At 45.2% G+C, this 15041-nt stretch overlaps 1 protein-coding gene across 2 annotated transcripts in view; it reads right to left on the minus strand.

Annotated features, from left to right (window-relative positions):
• Positions 1-15041, minus strand: part of PRKCH (protein kinase C eta) — a 113081-nt gene that overhangs the window by 55968 nt on the left and 42072 nt on the right. For both annotated transcript variants that reach the window (XM_005520049.3, XM_088057738.1), the window contains exons 3-9: positions 11338-11488; positions 10492-10526; positions 9472-9560; positions 7738-7867; positions 6727-6854; positions 4448-4591; positions 3522-3695 (exon numbers count right to left, since the gene is read on the minus strand). In XM_005520049.3, the coding sequence (XP_005520106.2) occupies positions 3522-3695; positions 4448-4591; positions 6727-6854; positions 7738-7867; positions 9472-9560; positions 10492-10526; positions 11338-11488 (851 nt within the window). The remainder of the gene's footprint in view (positions 1-3521; positions 3696-4447; positions 4592-6726; positions 6855-7737; positions 7868-9471; positions 9561-10491; positions 10527-11337; positions 11489-15041) is intronic.

Below are 15041 nucleotides of genomic sequence, written 5' to 3' on the forward strand. Positions count from 1 at the left end.
AGCCTACCCTGGGCAAACAAAGCTGCCCTTTCTGGTAGGAATCATTTAAGCTGCAGCTGAGACTAAAGCAGGCTCACACTGAGCAGAGGCAGCACAAGAGAACAGAAAACCTTTCTGAAAACCATCAGTGGCTAGTGTAAGCTCAGAAGAACCTCAGCCAGCTCTAAAATAGGCAAGCAGAAATAGCAGCAGTATAGAGGAACTCAGGTAATACATTGCTGTTTCAGGTACTTGTGCCTGCTCAGCTAATCATAGACCCACAGAATGGTTTGGGTTGGAAGGGATGTTAAAGATCATCTAGTTACAACCCTCCTCTCCTCTACGGGACACCTATCACTAGATCAAGTTGCTCAGAGCTTCATCCAGCCTGGCCTTGGGCACTTCAGGGATGGGGCATCCCTGGAATAATGCTGCATTCCTGGCACCACACAACATCACACCGTGCAGCACAGACATGTCCCAGGCTGTTAAAGTCACCCCCAGGCTGCTTAAGCCATGGTTTGGGCGGGATACTGTTAAAGAAACAGAATTCAAATGGCTCTGGATCCAGCCAAATTCTCAGACCCTACAAGTGCTCTGTCCTCAAGCTGCAGCAGCATCTCAGGCACTTCCAAGAGATCTGAACTTTCTTATGACTTTCCATGATTTCCTCTTGAACTGGGATGGGGAAGGCCATAACTGGACACCCCTGGGACAGGTGCAGTCTCACCAGTGCCAGGCAGAACAGATAATGACTTTTCCAAGTTCCTGAAGCAGCCCAGTCCATAATTTAGCTCACATTCCATGGAGCTGCACTGCTGGCTCAGACTAAACCTGGCACCTACCATAAACCCTGTCTGCCTTCCAGTTGGGTACTGCTCTGCCAGTCAGTCCCAGCTTGTCCTGGTCTTATGGGATCAGGCTTTGATTTGGCCTTGACAAATGGTAAGAGGCCTCAGAATGTCTAGTTCTTGAAAAATTCCCAAAGGCAGGTCCAGTAGGTCATTAGGTATCCAGGATCTCCATGGCAGACTGGAGCTGTGTTTTGTTTTTTATAACACAAACCATTAATACCACATTTTAAGAGTCTGGGCTGTAACTGTGATACATGTGATGTGGTTTCCATGTAATTGCAAACTGGGTATTTGTGCTACCATGCCCCCAATCCATACATTTTTAAATATGGCTGCAGGATGACATTTTGAATAAGTGGTTACTCTTTTTATATATATATATAATGGTTCATATATATAGGTACCTTTTTCTGCCAAGGTCTTGTTAATGGATGGGATATCCCCATGCCATACAAAGAATAAACAGAAACCCCAAGTTTGTATCAGCCTGGATAAGCCTTCCTGGAAGGACTGTGACCACTGAATACCCTGGTGTTGCAATAATTTCTCCACTGTAGCAAAGGGGTTTCACTGTGCTTCTATAAGCAATTTAAATCTGGTGATTCTGGATTGAAGTGGGTGTCACTGAGTGCAGACTGTGGGCAAAAGATGTCATGAACCACCTTCATTTGAAATCTGCATTTTTTTTGTAAACACTTCCCTTTTTTGTGTTATCATCAGAGGGGAAGCGGTTGTCTGCTGCAGACAATCCAGACAATGAAGCAAAGTGGGATTCAAGTGAAAGAGGAACCCAGGAAAGACTGGAAATATCAGGCTCCTGCTACACAAGCGTCACTCCCTTGGCACCATTTCAAGGACTGACCAGCTCTGTGTTCAGGGCAGCAGGGGCTGAGGGGTTCTTCCCTCTGCTCCTCTAATAACAAGCTGGTCCAGAAACTCCTGTTTCAGGCTGCTCTACTGTTTAACAACCTCTTTTTAATTTCCAGTCTAACTGAACCCATGGCCAGTCTAGACTCATTTAATCTTATCCAGCATCTTGACAGCTTTGTTTCCCTCCTCAGTGTTTGACATCTGCAGACATCAATCAGATCCTCTTTTTGCTTTCAATTTGCTAGTCTAAACAGGCTGAATTCTCCCCTTTTCTTCCCCTTTACAAAAGACTCTGCAATTACTTCACCAGCCTAGAAGATCTTGCCTGCACCCACAGCAGACTGCATTCAGATTTTCTGAACATGACAAACGGCGCTCACACAGTGACCTTGAATCTTCCCTAAGTTCATAAGGAGCACTCTGCACAGCCCAGGAGGACACTTTCTGTTTTCACATCCACACTGCAAATTTAGTAAGCAAAGTCATAGCAAAGACCATTGCAATGAGTGGCAAAACCCACATTTGACCTCACACAGAACACATCAATACTGGACATTTCTGATACTTCAGGAAAGCCATTACAAGTTGAAATATCATGAAATAAAAGTTTCTTTGGTTACCAGTGACAACAGTGAGTTTTAAGTTTCATTTCTGCTATACAACCCAGCTGCTCTGTGAACCATGTGAGCTGTGTATTAAATAAAACCCAACACAAACCACCTCATTTCTACTATATGAGTCTACCCAAAGGCTCCACCCTAAATGAGCACAGTTCTTCAACTCCATAGCTGGCTGTTGCATCACCCCAGTGAAAAGAGAAATGGGTGGGTGGCTGAATATATTTGTCTGCTCTTTTTTTTGTTTTTTTTTAAGGTATTTTGGGTTTATGTAGGAGGAGCAAAGCTGCAATTAAAACTCAAGTTTCTCCTACCTCTTGTAAGAGGAAAACAAACTCTACTGCCCTTTAGCAAAGAACAAAATGCAACTGGAAAGGAGCCCAGGTGGTTTTGAAGAGCTACAATGCAGAAAATACTTTGGTCCTAATAACAGCTTAGCTGAGGGATTCCCAAATTCACCTTGCCATGCATGGCTGTGGCCACTGCCTCCATCTCAGCCACTCCTCCCTCCACCAGCAAGAGGCTCCCAGCCACCAGCACACACCAAATGAGGCCCCCAGCCAGGCACTCAGCCCATGTTCTGTCCTCCATTTGGGTACACAGGGCAGAAGGGACAGAAGTGCTGCCATTTGTCTTCCCTACACAAAAACAAATACCAACCATACGTGGATCTGACTCAGTGCCCACCCACATCAGGCAGACCCCTTCCAGGAACCCCAGAAGGATCTTTCATTCAGTTCTGAGCAGTCTACAAAGGCTGGCAGAAACAGGAGGCTCCAGTTCCAAGTGCAAATCTGAAAGTTTGCAGAGAACTCAATGCAAATACAGCCTTGTTAAAAATTCAGGCAGCAACAGAGCAGAGCCTGAGATCCCAGAGCAACCAGAGGACACTGCAAGGTGTGTAGACATTTGCACTTGGAAACATTCAATGGCATGGAGATGTTTCTAGGGAAGACACAAAGAAAGGCTTTGTGCCTTACCAGTTTGTTAGGGAACTTAGAAAAGGCCAGGATTTTGTTTGCCAAATGCCCAGCAGATGTTAGAGGTGCAATACAGCACAGTCCTCTGTTCATCCTCGAGCAGAGAGGCTTCTGGGCCTGAGATGGACATTTGTAACAGGCCAGGGGCCAAACACACAGCAAGGTTCCTCATGCCAGCCAGTGTCAGGAGGAAGGCTGGCCAAGGCCTGGGCTATACTTACAGGAGTCTGAAAGCAACAGTAGAGCTTGGTGAGGAAGGGGTGATTCCTGGCTAAGGAGAGGATGCGTTTCTCGGTCATGGTGCACTCAACGTCGTCATCCTGGAGAATGACATCCTTCTTCAGCACCTTCACTGCATACAGCTGCCCACTCTCCTTCATCTTGGCAAGCATCACCTAAACCAGAAGCGAGTGTGAATGGCAAGGGCTGAGCCCTCTGTCCTGAGCAGCACAGAGCCTCTGGCACCTTCCCAGGCTGGAAAGGTCAGTCATCTCATGAGCAGGCTTGTGGACCAAAGTGAGTCAGCCTGTTAGCATGGGCATCACTGTACAATCAATGACATACACTGCTGCCTGCAGCAGGCTGCTCTGGACAGAAATACCCACATGCTGCCCCTGTCTGGCACAGGGCTGGCTGGTCGAAGGTCACCCACTGTGCCAGCACAAACTGCCTGAGCAGGGTCATTCATCCCACCTCCCTCCCCAGTTATAAAACTCACTCTCTTTCACATCAGCTTCCTGGCCAAGCAGAGAAACAAAACCACCATCTCACCACGTTTGAAACCTCTGCCTTGCTGCCTTTAAAGGAAAAGTCTTTACATGCTCCCAGAAATGCTGCCCAAACGGGTATTAACACACACACACTTGCAGCTCTTGGTATGGGCCCTGGCATGCAACTGTTCCTTCAGGTGCTAACTTCTTTTTTGTGATATCCAATTCTTCACTTTGCTGTCAGCTTTCTTTCTCTTCCCTTTTCTCCCTATTCTCTGTAACCAACTTCGTTGCACAAAGCCTTACCAGGCTACCACTTAGTACTTGCTCTGGAGTGCCACTGGACAGCCTGTGTACCATGTTATGAAATCACCTACCTTGGGGCTCCTTAAATAAGCAATGTGGTTGCTCACAAAATAGCCAGGAATAACTCTCACCTTTCCAAAGCTTCCCTTTCCTAATACACGAAGGAAGGTTAAGTCTTTGATCCCAAGTTTGCTTGCTGAACTTTCACTGATATTGTTGCCATCCTTCAGGCTGCCTTTTCCCTGATGTTTCAGCGTAGATCTAGAAACCAGTTTCTGTGGAAGAAAGGAAAGAAGTGTCAGTCTGCAGAGGAATTACACTTCTGCTTCAGAGGTGCTCACAGGTAGTCAATCCACCACCCAGGGGATTTGGGGCCTGTCCAAGGGCACTTTATGGCTAATGAGACAGAAAGTTGTGTTGGTAGAATCACACAGCTGCCACATGTGACCAGCCAAACTCAGCACTGCTCAGGGCTGTGCTGCCATCTCAACACCAGCTCCTGATGTGAGCATTTTGGGTTGTAAACCCACTGCCCAGCACATCACAGATAATCACAGAATATGCTGAGTCTGGAAGGGACCCACAAGGATCATCAAGTCCAACTCCAGGCCCTGCACAGAACTATCCTCAAGAAACAAGAGACAAGGTTGACTCTCTCCATCCTTACTCCCCACAAAAAAAAAAAAAAAAAAAAAGAAAATGAGTGGGGAAATCCAAGTCTTCCATCAGCAAAGTAAGGAGGACTGCATAATTTCTGCAATAGGCAAAGTGGTGGTGAGATTTAGAACCCCAGTAGATCTCATCTGAATTTCTTATGTTCCTACTTGATTTCAAGAGTCTTACTCAAAGCCCAGTTCAGTGGGACCCCAACTTCAAAACATGTCTCTTTTCCACATTTGGGCTGCAGGCTTGCTCCACTGCTCCAAATCCTATGGAAAGCTTTTCATTCCCATGGCAGCAGTGAGGTGCTGCATATTCAGGAGTTGTACCAGTATTAGCACTCATTTCCAGAGCTTGTAATTTTGAAGCACAGAAAGATGGAGCCAACCTCCGGTGCCCTCTGCTCACAGCTCTCCAGGTATGCATGTGCATACAAACGAGCACCTCCATTCAGTTTATCCGGCTGAACAAAGTCACAGGGACTTCGTGAGCTCCATCTTGTGACTACTGCGGTGTACAGCAAAGCTCCTCCTGCACAGGAGACTCGTCACCATGGGCAGAGAACCAAGAGCAGTCACAGCAGCACAGAGAGGTTTGTGTTGGAAGGGTCCCCTCAAGATCACTCAGTTCCAAATCCCTGCCATAGGCAGGGACACCTTCCACCAGACCAGGTTGCTCAAAACCCCATCCAACCTGATCTTGAACATTTCCAGAGATGGGGCATCCACAGCATTTCTGAGCAACCTGTGTCAGGGACCCACCAAACTCACAGTAAAGAATTTCTTCCTAATGTGTTATCTAAACCCACCCTCATTCAGCTTAAAGCCATTCAGGGTTGCCCTTACAGCACAGTCTGAACACTTTCCTAGATCCTTTAGGTCATGAATAACAAGAAGAGATCATTAAATACCAAGCACAGATTTTTATTTTTTTTTCTGTTTTCATCTCCTTTTGATATGCAGATGATGCAAACAACAAGTGCTAACAAGTGCTGATTTTTGCAGAACGCAGAAGGGAGTATGGGATTTCCCTGTAACTCCCAGGATAACTGTCCCCCAAACTGCTACAGAGAGAAGAGCAAAGGTAAGAGTTTGCTATCAAACTTTGAAATCAAAAGGGGCAGCACAGCCTAATGAGTCTGTTAGGCTGATACAGCATGGTGTGGTTGATCAACATAGCTGGCTAACTGTATGAGAAGATTCACCATGTCTGGGAATTATGGTTTGGGTTTTAATATTTTCTTTTTGTTGTGTTGATAGGGATGACAGATTTTTGGCCAGGGATGTAGTGAAGAGTGAAATGGTTTCCCCAAAATCACACAGAAAAAGTAACAAAACTGGGAAGAGAACTAGGCTTCTTCTTGAGCTCTTTTGCTCTATCACAAGCCATGCATGCAGACAGCATTTGGCCTGGCAGTAAAAATAAAAAATGCATGAGATAAACTGTATTGATCACTAATAAGTCAGAGGGTCTTATTCTGCTCTCATTTGTGATAAGCAGATGAAAACATGTTGAAGAGTCACAGCACTGTGAAACATAAGCACATTGCAAACTAACACCTATAGATTAAAACCTGGATGCCAGACATCCATTTTCCACGTGAGGCCTTTGCCACAAGCCACAGAGCCACTCCTGCAGTCCACCACCCAACATTACCTGTCCTATGGGAACCCTCTGCCTCCTCTTACACCCATAGAAAGACTCAGTTGTAAATGCTTTAAATAGAGGAGGGTAAAAAAAAAATACTCACTGAATTTGGGGAAATGCTTCCTGGTTGCAGACCCATGCAGGCCAAGGTTTTTGCAAGCTCTGCTGCGTTCACCCCACAGTTTGGAGCAACATTTGCTTGGCATCGGATGTGGACGTTCATTTTACAGACTGACAAGGGCAATGGAAAATAAAAGCAAAGGAAAAATTAAAATAACTTGGAGGGGTTTACTGCTGAGAAACAATTTACTAATTCTGTTTCAGGAAATACACCCATCTGGACTTACCCTGTATCTCTAAACTAGAGGGGTTTTTGCCACTGATCTAAGTAGAAGCAAAATTAGGACTCTCGTAAGAGAATAGACTCCTGAAAACCAGGAACACACCCCAAACTCTCCAAGCAGGATGCCACTATTGCCTAAAGCTTTTCATAAGCACATATTTTTGAAGTGCATAACTACCACTGCAGCTATGTCTGTAAGTACAATTAGTATTTATAATGCCACAGAATTTGCAACAAACGTCCCTTGCATTTTCCTGTGTCTAATTTTAAAGACAGCGTTCAGTGGGAAACAAAAATCATTCTTGCTCTAACTCATGAGCACACACACACCCTCTTGTGGGAGATGAAGGCAAGGATTTTACAGTCTGGATGACTGAAACAAAAACATAACACCAGAACATGCTTAGTCATCAATTAACAGGCAGGGCTGTCAGCCTAAAGCAATGACCCTTTTTTCCCCTCAGATGCCTTTTCACTGCCTTATCTCATTAGCTGAGGAAAAACTTTCAGGTAAAGGGAAAATATGAATGCAGGAAGCAGAATACTTTTAATAATACAAGTTAAACAAAGCTGTGCTGAGGGTGCAAAGCAGAGTCCTTCTGGCAGCCAGAGATTAAAAAGGAGATCAGCCCTTTTTTTTTAACTCTTACAAAGATAGATATTCATTGCTCAGCTTCCTCCTGAAGGTTGCACAAATCAAGTCCACACAGTGCATCAAGTGTCTAAAAATAAATGTATTTTGTGAAAAGGCAACAGTGAGAATCCACTCACTTTTGCACTGTAGACCCTGTCTCATGATCCCCCAGAGCAAGGAGCCGCAGTGGTCACAGAACGTTGGGACTTTGTAGTTGTGGACACTGAATTTATGAGGAATGTTGATCCCAAACCTCTGCTCAGTCACCTGCAGCACCAAAAGGAAAGCACAGGTTTAAAATTCAAACACATATTTATAAGCTGGTACTCATTTATATACAGGCATTTAAATGCAAATCTAAGAAAATAATTTCAAGTCAGAAAATGTCCTGATCCATCACCTCACTGAGGTTTACTGTAAGTGAATAGTGAATTAACAGCTTCACCTGCTGTAACTCAGCCCTGCTTTCCCTGCTGGCCAGGCCAGACTACCTGGCAAAGCAAATTTAAAAATAAGGGCTCCCTAACCAATTTTAAATTCTTTAAGACAAGTTAGAATTAGATTATCTCAAAAGAAACCAATCCCACTGCAGTGTGAGCTACAGCATTTTTTAATCACGCAATTTCAAAATTATTGACTTGCACACTACATGCAAAAACATGTAACTTTAGGTCAAACTGTTGATTTTATTAATTTTAATATAGAACTGCTTTCACAGTTCCTCCTAAAATTCTCATTCCTCTTCTCACCCTCTTTGTAATTAACAGCCTTTCAGGCACACATTTTACTTTATCACTTGCACTCATCCCCTTTTTAACCTTGTTCTTTTCCAACTGTAAACCATTCAGATCTCAAGGGCACCTTTTAAAAAATGTTCCATTGGCTGAAAAAACAGACCCCATTTAGCATATTCATCATTTCTGACTTTGTTTCTCAACATGCAGATCCTGGAAAGCTGAGGCGGAACCCACAAGTCTATTAAAGAAAAGTCAGGGGTGTGACTGGAACGAAAAGTTTAAGGTGAGTGGTGCCTGATCACTTTTGCCTTCTTTTAAAGTAGTTTAAATGTGTTATAAAACCTTCATAATCCCGAGAGAGAAGTGAGGACATTCACTATTTAACTTGCACTCTACCCTTAGGCATCTTAACTCATTTTCATCTGGCTTGTCAAGGGGTCATTTTAAGGAGCTCAGCTCAGCAGTTTGGAGGCAACAAATAACAAATAAATGCAATTGCATGGCACAAAACATGGAGCTGCCTCATGAATAAACAGATTTGATTTGATTTTTCCTCAAGCTGTTATTGAACCATTTCCAATTCCAGAAATGCAACATGCAGTGCACAGGGCAGCATTAGGCAGGGCTGTTTCTCCCATCAAACACAGCCAATACCAGCAAGAAAGAAAATCTTCAGAAACCTAAGTTATGCAAGGGTTCTTTATTACAATGTATTTCACAAAGCAAAGGTGTGGACTGACAACTAAATGAGCCCTTCAGGCAATCAGAAAAGAAAAAAGAGGCAAAACAAAGATCAGTGGTTGGCCAGAGAAATCCACATTAAGAACCAGACACCAAATTTTGATTGCACCACAGTTAATCATGCAAGAAAATTACCAAGGAAACCAGTGGATTTGCTACTTCTTGGTGTCTTCCAGTGAAGATATCCTGACTTCTTAAACCATGTGCTAATCCAAACAGTTAATGGCATTGACAGAACGACTGGATGACATTGAATGGCTTTTTAAAAGTAGGTCCCTCTCACTCTTCCTCACTTTTAAACCCATGAACGAAGATAACATGAAGTAAATTCTCTTATAGGACAACCCCAGCAACCCAAAGTATGATGACCCAAAATAAGCAACATGACTTTACCTTGAGATCATTCTTGTTAGTATTGTTTTGGCACGTGCAAGCTGTGACAATGAGGTGATGGCAGCGCTTGTGTACAACACAGGTGCAGACTAGGAAATAAAAGAGGCACACTGAAAAGAGCCCTTGGAAGACTCGGCACACATCAATCCACCAGCTGGGCTCCTTAAGGCTCAGCTGCATCATCAGCACACAGTAAAGATGTGAAAAATAATTGGTGGCTTGGAATTTGCAGCAGATCTGGAGATGTATCTTCAACCTACTGCAACAAAAATTCTGCACTGGATAGTTTATGGCCTAGAAAACACTTGCCTATATCAAACATGGGTGATGGACACAGAAACAACAGTGAAGCTTCTCAAACTACTCAAAAAATGCTGTTGAAATAATTATCCAGTAAAGAGTGTTTCACATGGCAATATCCATTTTGTCTACATGCAGGTTCCTTTCACAGGACACCAGTGCCCTATTATACTGCACAGGAACAGGCTGTGTTAGGCTGCACTGAATGACCATGAAGCAGGCAGTTCTGGGAAAAAGGGGAAGGCAGAACAATAATTAAATGCAAACAAGCACCACATACATCTCCAACAGCCAGTCAGCCAAACCATGCATGCAGGCAGAGGTGCTGTGCCAGCCCACAAAGTCACGAACTCCCAAATTCAAGAAAAGAGGGTGGCCATTCCAGCAGGGTACTTTGTGTCCCAATACCAACTGAGCACTGTCCTGAGGGGACTCTGGGTGTCCCATGCTTAGATGGGTGTTGCATGTAGCCAGCAACAGCTCTACAGAGTGGACCTGCACAGGATGAAACAGCAATGGGACACGCAGGTGTTCGCAGGCATGTCAGTGGCAGCCACGCAAACCTGACGGGGCTCAAAAGCACAGGTCTGGCTGCCTGGGGAGGAAGAGGAGTGGTGACTCCAGAGCAGCTCACAGCTGCAGCATGTCCCAGCAGCATGGAAAAGCACTCCCAAAGCAGCACATCCCACATGGACACCATGCAGGAGTGGAGCACCTTACCTTGGCACTGGTATCCCTGTTTCCCAAACACGCCCCTGGCCGAGAGAAAACACAGACACAATTTAATGGCAGAAGGATGGTCGTCTTGCAGATTGTTTACAGAAGGCAGAGCCAAAATGCAGAAGGATCCCAAATTAACATATCCCATGGCAGAGCTGCCCAGCAGTAGTGGTGCAATCCAGCACAGGGGTGTGAGAGCACAGGAAAGCACTGCATAGGCATAGCTCACAGGGCAGGCTGTCAACATGCCTCTATTCCCCATATTCCCCCTCCTCTCGTTTCTCAAATACCTCACTTCATTACAACACACACCACACATACTAGACTGATCCCAGCAGCCCACACCCTGTTATTATCTCTCCCACTGCATGTTCTTTTGAGACATATCTACGTTTTTCTCCTCGCTCTACCTACTCCTCCATGTGCATCACCTCACACCTCTCTGATGGCTTTTCTGTTCCCAGGAATTTTCTCTAAACTTTCAAGCAACTTGTTTTCTTTTCAGTGTAATCTCAACGCTTCACTCCAGTGAGTGGACTCTTTCTTCAGGTTGCTTCACTACCTTTTTTCCCTTGAAATAACATCTATGGTTACAAGGGAGGGACACTGCCACATCCCCACACCAACCCAGTTTGGTTCCAGCATCCAAGATGCACACCACCTCTGGCCTCCCATGCAGCAGACTCCAGTTTGCAGTATAAATGCACCCTGCCCAACCTGACAGCCGAGGGGCATCACATCCGAGGCCCTGCATAAATCCTAAGTGACATTCAGGATTGAGGGTGCCCCGTCCCCAGAACACAAAGGACTGGGAGCTCTGTGCCAGGGTGTTTGAGCTGTTCTTACCAGATGAACTCCCTGCAGTGAGAGCAGTAGGTGGGCTGCCGCAGGTAGGTGGCCATGAACTTGTGCCCGTTCACCTGGTGCACCCGCCTTCGCATCGCCCGCTGCCGCTTCCGAGTGAGGTTCTTAAAGATCCGGTCCCTCTGCAGAGTCCCTGTGCAGGGGGGAGAAGGAGAAAAAAGGACAGCAAAACATTAAGATCATCACACACAATTATTGTTTCTGGTTTTGCTGCAGCATTCAGTTTAGGCCCTCGCCTAAGGAGGATGCTGAAAACAAGCCCAGAGGTGGCCATGGAGATGATGCCAGGGCTGGAGACCCTCTGCTGTGGAGACAGGCTGGAAGAGCTGGGACTGCTCAGCCTGGAGAAGAGATGGCTCTGCAGAGACCCCAGAGCCCCTACCAGTGACTGAAGGGGGCTACAAGAGAGCTGGAGAGGGACTTTTGACAAGGGCATGGAGTGACAGGACAAGGGGGATTGGCTTCACACTGAAAGCCAGTAGGTTTAGTTTGGATGTTTTGAAGAAATTAATGACTGTGAGGGTGGTGGGGCCCTGGCACACGTTGCCAAAGGAGCTGTGGTTGCCCCATCCCTGGAAGTGTTCCAGGCTACACCAGATGGGGCTTGGAGCAACCTGGTCTAGTGGAAGGTGCCCCTGCCCATGGCAAGAGATTGAAGTTAGATATTTAAGGTCCCTTCCAATACAAACCACTCTATTATTCTATGACAAAATGATATCAAAAGCCACGGTTACATCCCTGGTTAGAAATCAGGAGACTGTGGTCTAGAACAAGGATGGCATCTGTGACAGCTACAGAACTTAATTGCAATGTCCCCTTTAGCTCAAAATTGTATTTTTCATCTAGAAATATCTGCCTTTTGCTATCTTCCCCTCACTCCCCTCCCATGCTGAGACATGCTAGCAAGTTATTAATTCACAAGCTGTAAATAGACCAGAAGCTCAAGGCTAATGAGTTGTTATAATCACAGCTTTTTGGGCAGTAACTCCTGAAAACACAACTACACATAACCAACTGGCCACCACCACACTTGCTGAGTGAAAGCACTGTCTTTCTTTGAGAACAGTGTTTGCCCACCTTTGGTATTCTCATGCTACTTTTCTTTACCACTATCTGCAGCATTTTTACATGCTTCCAATACTTCCTGTGTTGGTTAAAAAACATAGGCTGCTTTTTCAATGATGGCTAGTTGTTTGATATGTGCCACACTCAGCTTTCTTTAAAGGGTTCATTTTCCAAAGGTTAGGTAATATTTAATAGTTCTGGAAAGCAGAGATCCAGGAACTGGAATTCAAATCCAAATTGTCCCAAAATACAATTTAATTTTAGAACAGAGTAGACTGTTTCAGTTGAAAGGGACCTACAATAATCATCTAGTCCAACTGTCTGACCATGTCAGAATGGATCAAAAGTTAATGTGCTTTAAGAGCATTGTTCAAACACTTCTTAAATATGACAGGCTGTGGGCACTGATCACCTGTCTAGGAAGCCTTTTCCCATGTCTGAACCACCTGTCATTAAAGAAATGCTTCCTAATGCCCAGTCCAAACTCCTCTGGCACAATTTAATATCACAATTTAATTATCTATCAATATAATTTAATCTTTTTTGAGTTTAGTTCAACCACATAACCATTTCCTAGCAAAGCTCAATTTACACAAAACAAGTGTCTCTCAAAAGGCAGGAACTGAGCTCTAGATCAAGAGAGCCATTCCCACTTAGGCAGCAGCTGTCCAAATTGCATATCCCACCCAGCTGGTCTCAGGGATCCTTGCACAGACTGGTCAGACTCAGCTGAGCTTCCCAGATCAAAGCCTCATCTGGGGCACACTTGCTTCAGAAGAAGGAAATTAAATTTGCAGTTTTTGAGTTAGTTAATTTGCAATGTAAAGGCCCTGAAAACAAGGGCATTGTGGGGGGAAGATAACACACCAGAGACTGCCAGAGGTGACTGTGCAACAATGTTCTGTGTTCAGGACTCTTGTTCTGAGCGTGGACTGGAGGATGCAAGACCAAAACCAGCTCCTGCCAAACCCTCTGTATGGATATAACTCCACAGGAGGGGACAGGTCTGTAAACTCCCAGAGCAGGGGATCAGCAGCAGCCAAACACAGCTGTCACCCTCCCACTTATCTTCCCACATAAAGCGGGCAGAGCAATTCCCTGCTTTCAACTGGCTTTGCTGATTAACCACTGGGGGGAGGGACGTGGTGGAAATAGAGGAAAAGCTGTCAACCTGATCAAGGCCTGAAATGTAGGAATCCCACATCACAGGCATATTTCCTGGTCCTCTTTGTAGGAGTCAGGATAAGGGAAACCATCCTGTCAGTACTGAGCCCAGCCACTTCAAGGGGCCATGAGCCACAGGATGTATTCCTCTTGGTGCTCTTGCTACAGGTTCAGAAGCAAAGCCAGCCATAAAGCTCAAGGGTTTTCTGCTGAGTTCTCCCAGCCATTCCTGCACATGTCCCTTCCACAGGCACTGATGGAAACCTCCTGCCCGATGGCATCACTGTGACAAGGAGCACGGTTCGACTTTAGGACAGCTTGCATTTATTTTTTAAATGGAAGTGCATGCTATAAATTAGGATTTTCCCATTTAAACACACCAAGAAAAAGGATGTGGTAAGGCTGATCCAAGCATTTAACAGAAACCTGCTTTCCTCAGTGCACAGCTCCAAGCAGCTGTGCAGAGACTGGTGCAGAAGAGCCTGCCTTTGTAGGGAAGTGCTTAAACATGTGTTTAATTCCCACTGAGGTCAACAGGACCCAGGGGACCACAGGAATTGCCAGACAGTCAGAATGCTGGTCCATCTAGTTCAGCATCCTGCCTGTCAGTGGGCAACCAGAGACATGTGACAGCAAGGTGGAGGAACTCTGCAGCTGGGAGATAATCAACTCTTTCCCACACACAAGATGTCATTTTGATGGCCAGAAGTGAGATCTGATTTGTGGAGGTTTAATATTCCTTTCAAAATGTTCAACTGCCTTGTTATCTACCATAGGAAACAAGCCTGAGAAGAACCTCAAGAGGTCAACCAAAAGGTCCTCTAAAAGGAAGATGAAGAAACATTGCTTTTCTGAGGCTGAGCCTCCTGCAACTTCATGTGAAAATTAAAAAAAAAAAAAAAATGTGCCCAACTTCAAATTCAAGAGAACATCACTTTGATGTAGGTTTAGGCAAACACGTGTTTTTTTCTGGATCAGGGCCAAACAACTGGCAAAGTGTCCTCTGTTGGTGTTCAGCATGTTGAGGAGAACTGAGGTGTGGAAAGGGAAGCACAGGGCTTGAGTGGGTGGTGAGCACCTAAGTAAATCACCTAAAGATGCAATCCAGTTACCAGCTTGCTCCACACCAGCTGCTCCACTAGGAACCCAACAGCTGATGCCCTTTAAGCCCCCATTTAGCAGAGTTTAAAAGAATACATTCCAAATTTAGATCCTGCAGCTTCTGGTTTTGTTATGGCTCTGCCAAGGACCAGCACAGGGTAATCACCTCCCTGGTGCTCTCCCATGCAGAACAGACCACACATGGCAAGAGGAAACCAATCCCTGGTACCAGGAATAGGGGGCACTTGATGACAGCCTGCAGAGCCACCCACAGGACACTGCTGTGCATCCCTGTGGCTTGCCCAGCTTCACACAAATTGCAATTCTTAAGTTCACAAAACCCAAAAATATTACAG

The sequence above is a fragment of the Pseudopodoces humilis genome, chromosome 7 (genome assembly GCF_049639895.1).
Source record: "Pseudopodoces humilis isolate 2021_Gansu_Grassland_sample_001 chromosome 7, ASM4963989v1, whole genome shotgun sequence".
NCBI classification, from domain to species: Eukaryota; Metazoa; Chordata; class Aves; order Passeriformes; family Paridae; genus Pseudopodoces; species Pseudopodoces humilis.